At 49.9% G+C, this 14,038-nt stretch overlaps 1 protein-coding gene across 9 annotated transcripts in view; it reads right to left on the bottom strand.

Annotated features, from left to right (window-relative positions):
• Ank1 (ankyrin 1) overlaps positions 1-14,038 on the bottom strand; it is a 119,527-nt gene that overhangs the window by 40,940 nt on the left and 64,549 nt on the right. For all 9 annotated transcript variants that reach the window (XR_007974107.1, XM_052162062.1, XM_052162060.1 and 6 more), the window contains exons 15-22: positions 13,776-13,874; positions 12,942-13,040; positions 7,745-7,942; positions 4,054-4,152; positions 2,198-2,296; positions 1,880-1,978; positions 993-1,085; positions 621-693 (exon numbers count right to left, since the gene is read on the bottom strand). Coding sequence is in view for 8 of the 9 variants with exons in the window: in XM_052162062.1 (XP_052018022.1) it covers positions 621-693; positions 993-1,085; positions 1,880-1,978; positions 2,198-2,296; positions 4,054-4,152; positions 7,745-7,942; positions 12,942-13,040; positions 13,776-13,874 (859 nt within the window). In the remaining variant the exon portion in view is untranslated. The remainder of the gene's footprint in view (positions 1-620; positions 694-992; positions 1,086-1,879; positions 1,979-2,197; positions 2,297-4,053; positions 4,153-7,744; positions 7,943-12,941; positions 13,041-13,775; positions 13,875-14,038) is intronic.

Here is a 14,038-nt window from a genome sequence, read left to right as displayed (position 1 = left end):
GTCTAGCTGACCGCCATACAGCCACCAGATTCCAGACAGAAGGGGCCACAGAACAAGCCCATCCTCCAGATCCTGGGCTCCCTTGATTTGGGGCTTACTTGGGGGGAAGAAAGAAGGTGAGAGATACTCTGGAGATCACAACGTTGAAACCTTAATCACCTCATGGTAATGGAGACGACTCCAAACTTTCTGCCCCACTGCGGTTAGAAGGACAACTGACCAACAAGTACTCTCAGTTTAAACAACCTGCCTTATCCGTTACTGAGGCTCAAGGAGAACAGCAGGCAGATGGTGCTCCAGCGGCTGCAGCTGTTAGAACTGCCTTGATCAAGTGCAACTGCATCAAACATACCAACTTGCACATGAAGACTTGGGATCTAAAATATTAACCTCCAAGTTCTCAAATTTCCTTCACCTAAGATTATCTGAAAGGGGTTATTTTGTCAATTAGGCAATGTTTGTAAGAAGCCCGTCTCCCTGGCCGCAATGGATGCTAGTATGTTCAGGCTAGATCTCCCTGGCTACAATGGATGCTAGTATGTTCAGGCTAGATTGGGTTTCCAGGGGCTCTGAGGGATGCCTGAGAGGACGGAGCCTGAGTTCATCCACAAAGATGTTACCTTCATCTTCAGACACATCCAGGATCTCATCCACCGTCTCGGGGTAGCACATCCGGTGTTTGTCACTCACTAGCTGAAAAGAGAAAGGGCGAGGTCTGGGGCCCATAAGGAGCCGGGCACACTTGTTTCAGTCCTGCTACTGCCACAAATGAGCAGCCAGCAAAGGTGTCAGAAAAGATAGGTTGCCTAAGAAAGCCAGGCCTAGGAGGCTTGTGCCCAGACCTCCCATTTCCTTGCCCATCGGATTCTTTGGTCACTAGGTGGCAGTATGCCCCACCTGTAGCTAAACTCTGCCTAACCGGTGGGAGGCATTGGCTTTGGGCAGTAACCTTGGTTACAGGGCTGCAGCTGGGGTAAGGGATGAAGACATACCACCACACTGGTTTCATCTGTGACCACCTTGAGCACGTCTGTTACAGAGATATAGCCCAGACGTTTGGCTATGGCCAGAGGTGTGGTTCCGTTCTAGGATAAAGGAGAGACAGGGAGTCAGAAGAGTCTGTCTCCTGAGCACAGACCAGGTTCCCTTGGATTCTTAAAAAGGGCCCACAAGGACAGACTGGGCCTTGGAGCCAAGAAGATGTACAGGTGTGTGATCCTTGGGGACACAAAGATGGGACAAGGCAGGAAGGAGAATGGGACAAACTGTAAACCTCGGTGTTGGGTGTATGGCCTTGACTGAGAACAGGGCACCCCACCCCCACCCCCAGGGCAGGCAGCTTGGAAGGCTGGGAGGAGCCAGTAAGGACACCCCCCCCCCTCGGAGCTAGCTCAGTGAAAATTGCCTAGTGAGGGAGCTTTTGTTCTCTGTGAAGTTCTCTGCTTACAGAAGGTGCCTGAGCTCCGCATGGCTTCAGCCGTGTGCAAACCCTTAGCAAACACATCTACAGGCAAAGTCTCCCCAGCTCTCCACGTTGGGAAGAGCCTTGTAGGCAATCCTACAAGCCCCACAGTGAGGACAGGAGATTCATCCTGAACCACGATCGGGTGCCCAAGGCTACTGGGGGTGTCTTTGAGGCCCAAATCACTTAAAGTTGCCTACTTGTGTTGTACCGAAGGCAGCTTCAAACACACCAGAAGGTGTGTCAGCAGAAACAGCTACAAGCCAGAGCAGAGGAAAGCTAGTCTACGGCCACCCCAGCGTCTAAGCCCTGGACTATGCAAGGTGCACAGCTTTGTCTAGCCTCCAGGCTGTGGGCAACCTACGGCATTAGGGATGCCCCCTGAGTTGTCTGAAATGGGACCCAGTGAGTACTCACCGAGCTGACCTCATTTGGAGAAGCACCGTTCTTCAGCAGCAGTGTCACAATGTCCGTGTGTCCTTGCTGAGCTGCCTGGTGCAAGGGGCTGTAACCTAGCTGTGAAGTGAGGCAGACATTTGGCAGGGTCAGGTAACTGTGGCGGGAAAGAACTGCACACAAACTCCAGAGTTCATCTACTAACCCCTCCCGCCCCCATCTCCTTCTTTAGATTCAAAGCTCAGGACTGAGGTGGGGGCCTTGAATGGCTCTGGCTGCTTCCCAAGTGAGTGCCCAGAAGCTGTCGGCCTGGGAGCTGGGCGTAAGATGCCCATGTACCTTGGTCTTGGCATTGACGTCTGCCTGGTGCTGAAGCAAAAACTTCACCAGCCTGATGTTTCCATAATGACTGGCCACATGGAGCGGGGTGTAACCCATCTGAAAGGCAAGAAATGGGTGCTGGTGACAAGGCTCCACCCATCAGAGGCACGCTTAAATGGAATCCTTATAGAAGTAACCGTCCAAGGGAGGGGAGGAAACTTCTTCCCAGTGGGGAAGGGCGAGGGCTCCCGTGAGACTCCCGCTGATGCTGCTTAGATCTAGAAGGGGCAGGATTTGGTGTCAGGTAAGTGGAGGTGTACGTGAATCTGGAAGAGAGGGCTAGGTGGAAATCTGCGAGACTAGGAGAGGGGCAAAGGCGGCTGACCCGAAGCAGAGGGAGGAGAGTGGGGACCAGCGTCTGTGGCAGCTCTTAGACCGGCACCAGGATCTAAGGAGCATTCTTTTTAGAAGGCGTGAGTAACAAGCTGGTCTGTGTCAGGGGAGTGCTGGAAGGACAGACAGCCATGCACTGTCATGCCAATATTCAACAACAGCAGACTCATTGTCTACAAGAGGGGCGGAGCCTCATTGTAAACTCAGTAAGCATTGCTGGCTGAGTTACTAGGGTTTGTAGGAACTGACGGCGATCTAAAGTTGATGTGTCACGGTTATCCGTGTGACTATGGGCGGCAGTGCTAATTTCCTATTGGTTTTCATTTGTTTATCTTTGGTAGGGATGAACCCAGGTCTCTCTCACACCCTCCATGTTCAAACTCTGCTCCGGGTCCCATCGATTACTTTGGTGTCCTGTCCAAATGGCTGACAAGCTCGGCCCTCTTTGGTGATGCATGTCCCTAGAGAGCCAGTTGAATATTTCAGAGACCCTCTTCACACAGGCCCTATGGGTAAGACCTTTATGTCCTAGAATGGCTTTAAATCTATGAAGAAGCTCTTAACCTATAAAAGAGGGTCCTTTAGGGAAGAACCCCAAAAGACTGAACTAGGTCCAGGATACCCTTGGGCTTTTAAGAGATCTTGGCTGAAACTGAAGGCAGTTCTTCTTGGGGTGTCTTCAGTACAACGTTGTGGTAGTACAGCTCTGGAACTGGGGTGTGTGCGTGTGTGCATGCTGCTGCTGATGTCACTCTGTTCCTTCTTTTGGGGTTGCTTTGCTTTTTCAGCACTGAGGACAGAACGGGGGATCTTGCACATGGCTAGGCAAACTCTACCGGAGTTACATCCTCAGCCCTGTGTCCCACAACGAAAGGAACCAGTGCTTCTCCTCCATGCAGTTCCTCATCCCACCAGCTGGAGGTGCTCTGTTCTCCCTCCGGACTGCCAGCTTCTCATTCTGAATGTCTCATTTTTGTGACTGCTTCCTGTCACTGCAGACACACAGTGTGCAGTGTGCCACACACTCACCCTTACACTACCACACAGGGCTCTTTGCCACAGAAAGCTTGAGAGAACATCAAACTCCAACACACTGGCATAAAAGGGCCTGCACTTCCAAGCAACTCAGAGAAACCCTGGTGTCTTCCCTCACATGCTTACTACGCATGTGAGACCAGACTTAACGTCATGAGTAAACACCCCTTCCAAGTTCTTACGACAGACTCAAAGACCTAGCAGGCTAAAAAACCCTCCCAGCTACAGTGATCATGAACGCTGGTGTCTCCAGACTCAGGAAGAGGCAGAACAGTGTTGATCCTCAAGGGCCTGTCCTCAGGAAGGAAACAATTTCAAGGTGTGAGGGTGTGCCTCTGTGATGTTCTAAGGAATGAGAGGGTTCACCTGGGTGGATTGTGATGGAGAATGCAGCTAAGGGAGGGAGCCAGCCATTACAGACACAGGCATGGGGTTGCCCGCCTTACCCGGGTGGTAGCATCCACTGTGACACCATGTTTGATTAGCACGTCTGCCACTGGAACATGGCCTTCTTGTGCTGCCAGGTGGAGAGGAGTGAGTCCGCTCTAAAAAGAAACAGATGTGCATCAGTTTTGAGCCAGGGAAGAATTCCCATCTGCAGGTAAAGAACTGTGAGGTTTGAATTCCCCAAGTCTACGCAGCCCCAGCTGGCTACCTGGCTGGTTGTTTGGCAAAAATTTTCCTCTCCTGGGCCTCTTGAATGCCAGGTGACTAACTTGAGGGAAGGGTCAGGCAGCTTTTCCTGTTTATGGCCAGACTGCTAATGTGAGGACTGTGTCTTTGCCAACCCTGGTAATAAGGAGTTCTAACCAACATGGAAACCGCTAGGCATGGCTGAGTTCCAATAAAGCTTTATAAAGTAAGCAGTGGTTGGGGCTGGCCCACAGACAATAGATTAGCTGACTGAAGACTTTCAATTGTAGTAATTGCCATTTCCATAGGAAACGCAGGTGCCTTGGTTCCTTGGTTCCTTATTCTAGATGATACTGACTTTTCTCAAGGGCAGAGCGGGGAGCGTCAGAGAAAGCACCATGCAGGTGGAACCACGCTGGAACTTCTGAAAGCATCCGTTACCATCACTGCCCCACAGCCCACGGCACTGTATGGAGGGGTAGGCCACTCTGGGAGTAAAAGGACCATATTCTTGGACTTCTCATTAGATTTCTCATGAGGATAGTGTACTGGCTGGTTTTCGGTGTCAACTTGACACAAGCTGGAGTCATCACAGAGAAAGGAGGAAGTGCCTCCATGAGATCCAGATGTAAGGCATTTTCTCAATTAGTGATCAAGGGGGAGAGGAGCCCCTTGTGGGTGGTGTCATCCCTGGGCTGGTAGTCCTGGGTTCTATAAGAAAGCAGACTGAGCAAGCCAGTAGGTAACATCCCTCCATGGCCTCTGCATCAGCTCCTACTTCCTGACCTGCTTGAGTTCCAGTCCTGACTTCCTTTGGTGATGAATAGCAATGTGGAAGTGTAAGCTGAATAAACCCTTTCCACCCCAATGTGCTTCTTGGTCCTGATGTTTTGTGCAGGAATGGAAATCCTGACTAAGACAGACAGTGATGTGTGAAGGTGTGGATTGCTATGTGGGAACTTGTACAGAAACTGTTGGGAACGTTTGCTTTCGTCGCTGTGCTGAACCCCAACCCTGACTCCCCATTGAATGACTCCGTTTGCCTTTGCACTTCTTCCGGCTGCCCAATGTCTGAGTCCTGCTTTCTAATCTGTTAGTTTGTGGTTTCTTATTGGTGGATTGAGATCATTAATACTGAGAGTTATCAATGAGCAGTGCGTATCGATTCTTCTTATCTTGTTGCTATGGTACAGGTTCCCCACCCTGCTCTTTTGATATGCTTACTGGTCTGGGATTATTTGTTTCTTGTGTTTTTTTGTGGGCGTGTTTAACCCTCAAGAATTTGAAGGCTACAAAATGGGGAAAGGTATTTTGTAATAATACACCTGATAGACGTTAATATTTAACCCGGTAGACCTGGTTAATATTTAAAATATCTAGAGAGCTTAAAAAAACCCACTTAACATCAAGAAAATGAATAACCCAATTAAAATGGGGGCACAGAGATGAACAGACTTCACCAAGATGAAACACAAAAGGCTGAGAGACACTTGGGTTAGGGTTCAAGAGCCTTGGCCATCAGAGAACTATAAATCAGAACTACACCTGTCAGGATGGACAAGATTGATAAGACAAATGGCAGGTCCCACTGGTGAGGATGTGGGGTAAGGGGCACCCTCATCTGTTGCCGCTGGGAGTGCAGACTTGCACGCCACCGTGGAAATCAGTGTGGTGGTTCCCCAGGAAGTGGGAGTGAATCTACCTCAAAATCCAGCTATACCCCTCTTGAAAATATACCTAAAGGACTGTTCATCCTACCACAGAGGCTCTTGCTCAATCATGCCCACTGTTGCTTTGCTCATAATACCCAGAAATCGGAAACAGCCTAGATGTCCAAAGAGCTGAATGGATAATGGAGATGTGGTCCTTTTATGCAATGAGATAAAAAAACAAATCACAGAATTTACAGGTAAATGGATAAGGTCAGAAAAAAATAACCCTGATGGAGCAACCCAGATCCCAAAAGACAAATATGATATGTATTCTCTTATATGTGCATGTTAGCTTTTAAGCCTTTGATGGTCATGCTTCAATCCATAACACAATAGAGGTTAGCTATAGGGTAAGGGACTGCAGGGAGGGAGGTTCTCCTAAGGAAGGGGACATAGAATGAATAGTTATGGGGAGACAGTGCCCCACTGGAGAGACTGGAATGGGAGGATTAAATAGAGGGGTTGGGGAGAGTCGGTAAGGGAGGAAACAGGGAGTGACTAACACTAAGGGAGGCTTGAAGGTTTGGTTCTATGGAAACCTACCACAGTAAAAGCTTCTTAAGATTTATGTATGTGTGAAAACAATCTAAATGAAGTCACCAAATAATGGAGGAGGCAAAGCCCCAGGTGAACCTTTTACCATCAAGTGAAGCCCCCCCTGGGCCATGAGTGGGTTACATCTAGTGGAGCTGTCTGCTAAAGGGCTCTACACAAATCCCTAGCCAACCCAGGCTATTGCCAAAGCTATTGGTTTCTCTTTGCAAAGTATCAGTAAGGGCCTACTGGTGAAGGCAACTACGTATGCCATTGAACCTGAAGCCAAGTTGATGCTTAACTAGAGCTCTGACCCCCACTGATTCATGGGACAGGAAGGCACTCTGTATGCTCCCAGAGGAGAAAGGTCAACGCCTACTAAGTGACAAACTCTGCGATTTACAGTGAGGCCGGGCCTACCTGATATGCTGATTTAATAGAGGCACCGACATTGCGGGAGTGACCAACCACTTTTTGTTTAGATTTAAGGCCCACCTCATGAAACAGAACCCGTGAATGACACTTCTTGGGTGTTCAAGAACCTGACACTAGATCGACTGTGGGCCTAAGGAAAACAAAACTACATTCTGCTAAAGAAACATAGCAATATATCCCTAATGGTATCAAGCAGCTGTCTGTGTGCAGACGGACACGCACACAGGGGTCGGAGGCCAACCCTGGTGTCAACTTTCAGGAGCTATGCGTTTTATCTTTGAGACACAGTCTCTCACTGGAAACGGCTCTATGCTGGCCTGTCAGTGAGCCTCAATGTTCCTCCTGTCTCTGTGTCACCGGCACCATTGGGACTAGAAGCATGTGCCACCAGGCCTGGCTGTTTAACATGGGAAGATTGTAAGAGCCAGAGAGAATGGTGACTCCGAGGAAGATTCATTTTCTCCCACAGAAAATAGATATTCAGTACCAAAGTATGCAAAGTAGTACTCCTGCCTACAGATGCTGGCTCCACTGGGGCAGATAGACTCTGGGTTTTCATAATAGTCTTCTTGTAGAGCCTCAAGATCTCCATGGGGTCTCACTGCCAGCTGTGGATTCAGTACAACACTGAGATAGAACTTACAGAGGGCTGTTATTAGGGGCTCACCCACATACCTCATGCAGAAGCAGAGTACCCAAAAGTACATGCTTAGCTCAGAAGCTGACACCTACACTGACGCTATAGAGTCAACTCAGAAATACATGCTTAGCTCAGAAGCCAACACCTACACTGAAGCTATAGGGTCAACTTAGAAGGCCTTACCTTGTTCCCCAGGTTACCATTGGCTTGCTTTGACAGGAGAAGAGCGACCATTTCTGTGTGGCCCTCTTGGGCCGCCAGGTGAAGTGGGGTCACGCCTTGCACAGACTCTGCATTCGCTGACCCTCCATACTGCAGCAGACTGCGGGCCACCTCGATCTGGTTCTGCTTGGCCGCGATGTGCAAAGGGGTGTAGCCATTCTGAAACAAGAGAAGGTACCTGAGCTCAGGGGCCCAACAGCTGAGGTAATGAAAGGAGAACACAGGGAGGGCTGGGCCTGGCTCAGAGGCTGTTGTTGTCAAGGAAGGCGTGTTAAATGAATGAGCGAATAGATAAGCTTCCACATCTGGAGCCAGGCCTGCAGGCTACCAGAGCTGTCCTCCTCTCGCCATGTTAAGACTTACTATCTATCTTAGGTGAGCATCTGGGCAGGAAGCACTGTTACCAAGCAAGAATCAGATTCCAGCTTGAAGGCAACGTAAGAGCTTCCCATCTCTCCCTCCTGGCGGTAAGGACTCAAAGCCTCAAATGTTTCATATGGAAAAGAAACAGTGAAGTGTGTATAGACACAAAGTTGTAATCCCAGTGCTCTGGAGATGAAGGCAGGGAGAGCCTGAGCCAGCCACGGCCACGTAGTGGGACCCTGACCCAAAAGACTAAAAAGAATGACTGGCTCTTGAGAAGCTAACGGTTCCTCTGAAGTAAGTATTTTTCTTCTCTCCTCTTCCCTTTTTTTTTCCTAGACAGCATTTTTCTGTGTAGCCCTGGATGTCCTGGAACTCACTCTGTAGACCAGGCTGGCCTTAAACTCAAGAGATCTGCCTGTCTCTGCTTCCTAAGTGCTGGGATTAAAGTCATGAGCCACCACCGCCCAGCCCTGCTGTTCTTTTCTTAATAACTTTCTTTTCCCCGTTAATTTATTTATTCATTTACTTTATACTTGATCACAGACTCTCCTCTACTTTGAGTCTCCCCTCAGCCCCTTCACCACGCATCCTCTCCTTTTCCTCTGAGAAGGGGGAGGCCCTCCTGGGTACCAATCCACCCTGGCACAGCAATTCACTGCAGGATTAGGCACACCCTTTCTCACTGAGGCCAGACAAGGAAACCCAGTTAGGGGAACAGGATCCACAGGCAGGCAACAGAGTCAGGAACAGCCCCAGCTCCTGTTGTTTGGGGACCCCACATGAAGACCAAGCTGTACATCTGCTACTTATGTGGTGGGGGTGGGGAGCTAGGTCCAGTCCATGTATTATCTTACATGGTTGGTGGCTTAGTCTCTGGGAGCCCCCAAGGGTCCAGGTTAGTTGACTCTGTAGGTCCTCTTATGGTGTCCCTGTCCCATCTGGGTCTCTCAATCCTTTCCACAAAGGGGGACAGGGTGAAGTGCCAGGGAGTGAACAGAAATTGGCAGGTGTGTGTGTGTGTGTGTGTGTGTGTGTGTGTGTCTCCAGAGATCTGGAATGAAGAGGCTCCAGGGGAGACCATGAGGGTGACTCCTATCCCTGGGGGATATGGAGCCTGAGGTGGCCACCTCTTATAGCCAGGCAGGATTCTCAGTAGAAGGAGAAGAACACCAAGCCACCCTCAAAACCTTTGACCCAAAATTTGTCCTGCCTGTAAAAAGTACAGGGACAAAGTTGGAGCAGAGTCTGAGGGAGACAGTCAGCCAATGACTGACTCAATTTGAGACCCATCCCATGAGCAAGAACCAATCCCTGACACCATTAATGATACTCTACTATGCTCACAGACAGGAGCCTAGCATGACTGTCCTCTGAGAGGCTCCACCCAGCAGCTGACTTAAACAGCTGCAGAGACCCACAGCCAAATATTAGATGGAGTTCGCTCAGAGAGTCTTGTGGAAAAGTTAATGACTTTCTAAAAGAAATCTTTCCTGATGCCACTGGGCACAATGTCGTTCCTTGGGTCTGCTGGCAGGGGACTCAAGGATGCGGGGTGAGCCAGCCAGTTCTGATCTATTCCAAGCCAGCTGCGATCCAGGACAATATTCCAGCACCTCGGCTTCCTTACATATTTTTAAATTATTATTAAAAGTAAAGAAAGCATCTGCCTTGTGTGTTTCTAAAATTTCCTGGTGGGTCAAATAAATTTTGTCCTTGCAAGGAATGCTTTCCAAAAGTTAGACAGGAGGACAAGACAGTTGTATGTGATGTTTGCCACATACTGCTGGGTAAGGCAGGGTGACAAGTGTTGGTCTAAGCGGTAACGATGCCACCCTGTCACCCAACATTATTAGGATCTCAATGTGTAGTTCAAGCCGGCTTGGGGTTACAGTGTCGCCCAGGAAGGCTTCAGACCCGAGGCAGTCCTCCTGCCTCAGACTCTTAAGGGCTGGACTTACCACCACTCCCAGCTTTAAATTTTATTTATTTCTCAGAGGTTGAGTTTCTCATATGAATATGCCCCCCCCCATCCTCTAGCAAACATGGGACAGGCTGCAGGTGGGTCAGCTGGTCACCCTGTTGCAAACGATCTTATCGGAGCATTACCCCAACCACTTATAGTAAGTGAGGCAGCTGCCTGTATTACCATCCTGCTTTATGATAAACTATTCTCTGAGAGGTAATGTGCTTTACCTAATATTACACGACAGACAGATGACCCTGTAGGTCCTCCTGGCTCCTTGTAACACTTGAGACCTTGTGCTGTGCAGAAGGTCTAGATTGGGTGTGAATGTCTAAGTTCCTCACCGGCTCCCAGGTCCTGCTGAGGTCCTGGTTGGTCCAGGAACTGCACTTTGAGTAGCCAGGCCTTGGTATATTCAGAGTGAAGGAGTGCTGAGGCAGGGGACTTCCAGGGCAGGACCCATGACCTCCTGGACCTATGCCCACCCAGCCTACACAGCAGGGAGTTGCTGTATACAACCGTCTCCAGACATACGCTTCTCCACATTGGTCAGCAGTCCCCCAGCCAACCCTGGACTTTTTCACTTGCCACCCGCTGTCTCACTGAGGGTCCACCAATATTTCTGATTGAGATGTCATACTGAAACAAGGGCAAGACTTATTAGGGCTTTTTTTTTGTTTCTTCTATGCCCAAGGCACAGTCATTGGAGAAATTTACAGTGCCCCCATGGATGTTCTAGCAGGCATCTCGGGTCACTTGGGCTGCTATGGGTATCTAACACACTGGCATGAACAGGCCCTGATTTGTCAGGGGCAAGTTTGCCCTGGAGATGGCAAAATCTTCCAGGTCACCTTGGGTTAAACTGGAATTTATGAGCCACTGACCATCTCAGAACATGACCCGACCCACCAGAGTGTCCCTCGTCTAGGACTAAAGGGTTGACGGCCTTGCGTGGGTGGCAAGGAGAAGCTGGAGAGCCGGGGAGAGATCGGACAGGGATGTACGCTAGCAACAGGCTCCTTTCCCCAAGGAAATGAGCTCAGGGCAGGAACACACACGGGAGGGAATCTGTGAGCATCAGACCGAGGAGGGGAGAGTTTGGTTGGGGTGCAGAGGGATTTGCTGTGAAATTCTACAAAATTGCCAGACTACTTTGGAAACTATTTTTTGCCATGGAAACAAACCCCATCTGTGCAGGGTTAGGGCTGCCTTTCGCTCTCTTTAAATATCATGAACCTGGCTCCAGCTCCTTTTATGTAAGTGGGGAGGAGGAGGAGGAGGAGGAGGAGGAGGAGGAGGAGGAGGAGGAGGAGGAGCAGGAGCAGGAGGAGGAGCAGGAGGAGGAGGAGGAGGAAGAGGAGGAGGAGGAAAAGGAGGAGGAGAAAGAAGGGGAGGAGGAGGAGGAGGAGGAGGAGGAGGAGGAGGAGGAGAAGGAGGAGGAGGAAAAGGAGGAGGAGGAAAAGGAGGAGGAGGAGGAGGAGGAGGAGGAGGAGGAGGAGGAGGAGGAGGAGGAGGAGGAGGAGGAGAGTCCGGCTTTTTATTTTTAGAAACAGGAGTAAGTCAACATCTTAGCTAGCTGTGTGCTGCCTCTGCACAATGACGTAGGGCTCGCTACCACAGGAGGCAGGAATAGGGACGGAGCCTGCCGAGACAAGAGCTTCCTGAGACATGCTGTGTGTGCAGGAGATGGATGCTGTGAATTGAGGTGAGCATTCTACTGAGCAGGGACAACAAACTGAAGTCATACATGGTCTCCTCGCCACTGGGGAGACTGGCAGGTGACTGCTGGAGTGCATGGAGACCCACCCAATGACTCTCTCCTGGATGGGCAGCAAGACAACGCTAAATCATTCTCTGACTGCCCTATCAGAAGAAAGGGCTCCCAGGGCAGGCACCTGTCTCACAGTCTACCCCTGCCTTTCACAGACACAAACTCCACTTTGCCCCAGGGGTAGTCTGGTCTTGGGTTCCCCTTCCCTGGTCCCGCAAGGGTCCTGGAGTCCTATATTTGGCAGCACATCTCAGAGGTCAAACGTGAGATCAATGCAGAGTATGAAGAGTTTCTCTCCGTCACAATGTCTCTATCCAAAAATCAAACTAAACCAGAGTGACCCTCACACTGAGACAAGACTTTGCTTCAAGGTCCAGAGAGCTCATGGGAACCTGGATTGTCCTCCAGGGCACTGTACCCAGCACCAAAACACATGGGAAACAGAATGAGACCTCCAGTGAGTACCAGTCTCGTGGAGTGGAATCTCTGAGAACAAACCTTGTGGCTCTGGAAGACACTCACGCACTAGGCCTCTGAGCGTCAGCTTATAAAATATGGCTGACACACGTAGCTGATGAAGGGGAGGACACGTGGGGTGTAAATTGAATTCCACCTTTGGGAGGGACCTTCTGACAGAAGACTATTACCCACTTCCCTTCTACAGGGAGCCCTCAGATAGCAGCATTAATCCTGCAGTCGTTTTTTTTGTGAAAGCGTGTTGACACATCTGTGTTTACACAGTCAAACACAAAACCTCTGAGGTTGCCTTAGAACCAGCAGTCCTCAACCCATGTTGTTACCCCTTTGAGGGTTGAATGAATTTTTCCACAGGGGTAGCCTATCAGCTTTCCTGCATATCAGATATTTAAAGTACAGTTCATAACACTAGCAAAATCAGTTATCGGAATAGCAACGCAAATAATTTTATGGTCGGGGAGTTACTACAACACGAAGAATCACACACAGCACGCCATAACACACATCATGGTCGCAGCATGGGGGGGGGGGGGGCGGTTGCGAGCCCGCCTCCTCTAGACAGAAGCAGGTAGGGGCCTTACCCAGGCAGGGCTGTGCGGGGAGCCTCCTCGGGGAAGGAGAAGTTTGACAATATCCAAGTTGTTGTGATGGACGGCCACATGCAGGGGAGTCAAGCCATTCTGCAGAGGGACAAAGCAGAGGAAGACGAAAATGAAGAGCTTCGCATCTGCGAGGTACCACAGCCAGGATCCACTCTTCAATTCTCAATATGGCTTTCACAGGAAGTAACCACCCCCAAACCGGCCTGGCGGGGTGTTATCGTTCAGTGACAAAGTACTTGCCAGCATGTTCGAACCCCGGGTCTCATGTCATCGCAACAAAAGTGAAAATAAGTCTCTTTAATTTAAGGCCGGGGATGTAGCTCACTAGTAGAGAGGCTGCCTAGCACACTCTCTTAGTGCTGGGTTCCATGGTCAAGACTGTAATTAAAAAAAAAAAAACTGCCTGCAGCCAGTCTCGAAGAAGAACCTTTGGAAGACAGCTGGAGCAGGCTCTAGAACCATGTCTTCATCCCCACGGGAGAGACGGGTCATGGAATCATCACATTCATTCAGAGAAGGTACTGGGCCTTTCTAACAGACAAGGTGTTTGTCAGGAGAGCTTTGTCTAAAACGATTCTTTTTTTTTGTGGATTCTTTTTTTTCTATATTCTTTGTTTACATTCCAAATGCTTTCTGCTTTCCCAGTTTCCCCCTTCCCATATGTCCCATAAGTCCTCTTCTCTCCACCCATTTTCCAATCACCCCCTCCCTTTTCTCTGTCCTGGTCTGTGCAGGTAAGAGAGGTGACTTTCAGCGGGGAACTCAGTCCCATCGCCTCTAAGCCCAGAGGAGGAGAAGAAAGTTCACGTTTACCTTCCCGGCTGCGTTGGGATGAGCGTCATGTTCCAGCAGCAGCTCTGCCAACCGGACCTTCCCATACTTAGCCGCCACGTGGAGAGGGGTAAATCCTTTCTGAGGAGAAACACAGGCCATCAGGACCATGGAGGCGGGGTGGGGGGCAGTGCTGCCATCCCAGGAAAGCAGGGTCAGGACTCTTCCTACGCTAGCCAGCATGGGAGTGACAGTAGTAGAGAAAGGCCTGAGGATTCTGATCCTTCGAAGGGGCTACAAGCCTC

The sequence above is a fragment of the Apodemus sylvaticus genome, chromosome 18, assembly GCF_947179515.1.
Source record: "Apodemus sylvaticus chromosome 18, mApoSyl1.1, whole genome shotgun sequence".
In the NCBI taxonomy this organism is placed as follows: Eukaryota; Metazoa; Chordata; class Mammalia; order Rodentia; family Muridae; genus Apodemus; species Apodemus sylvaticus.
Note: the sequence above shows the minus strand (reverse complement) of the source record. Positions and strands in the feature narration are given on the sequence as shown.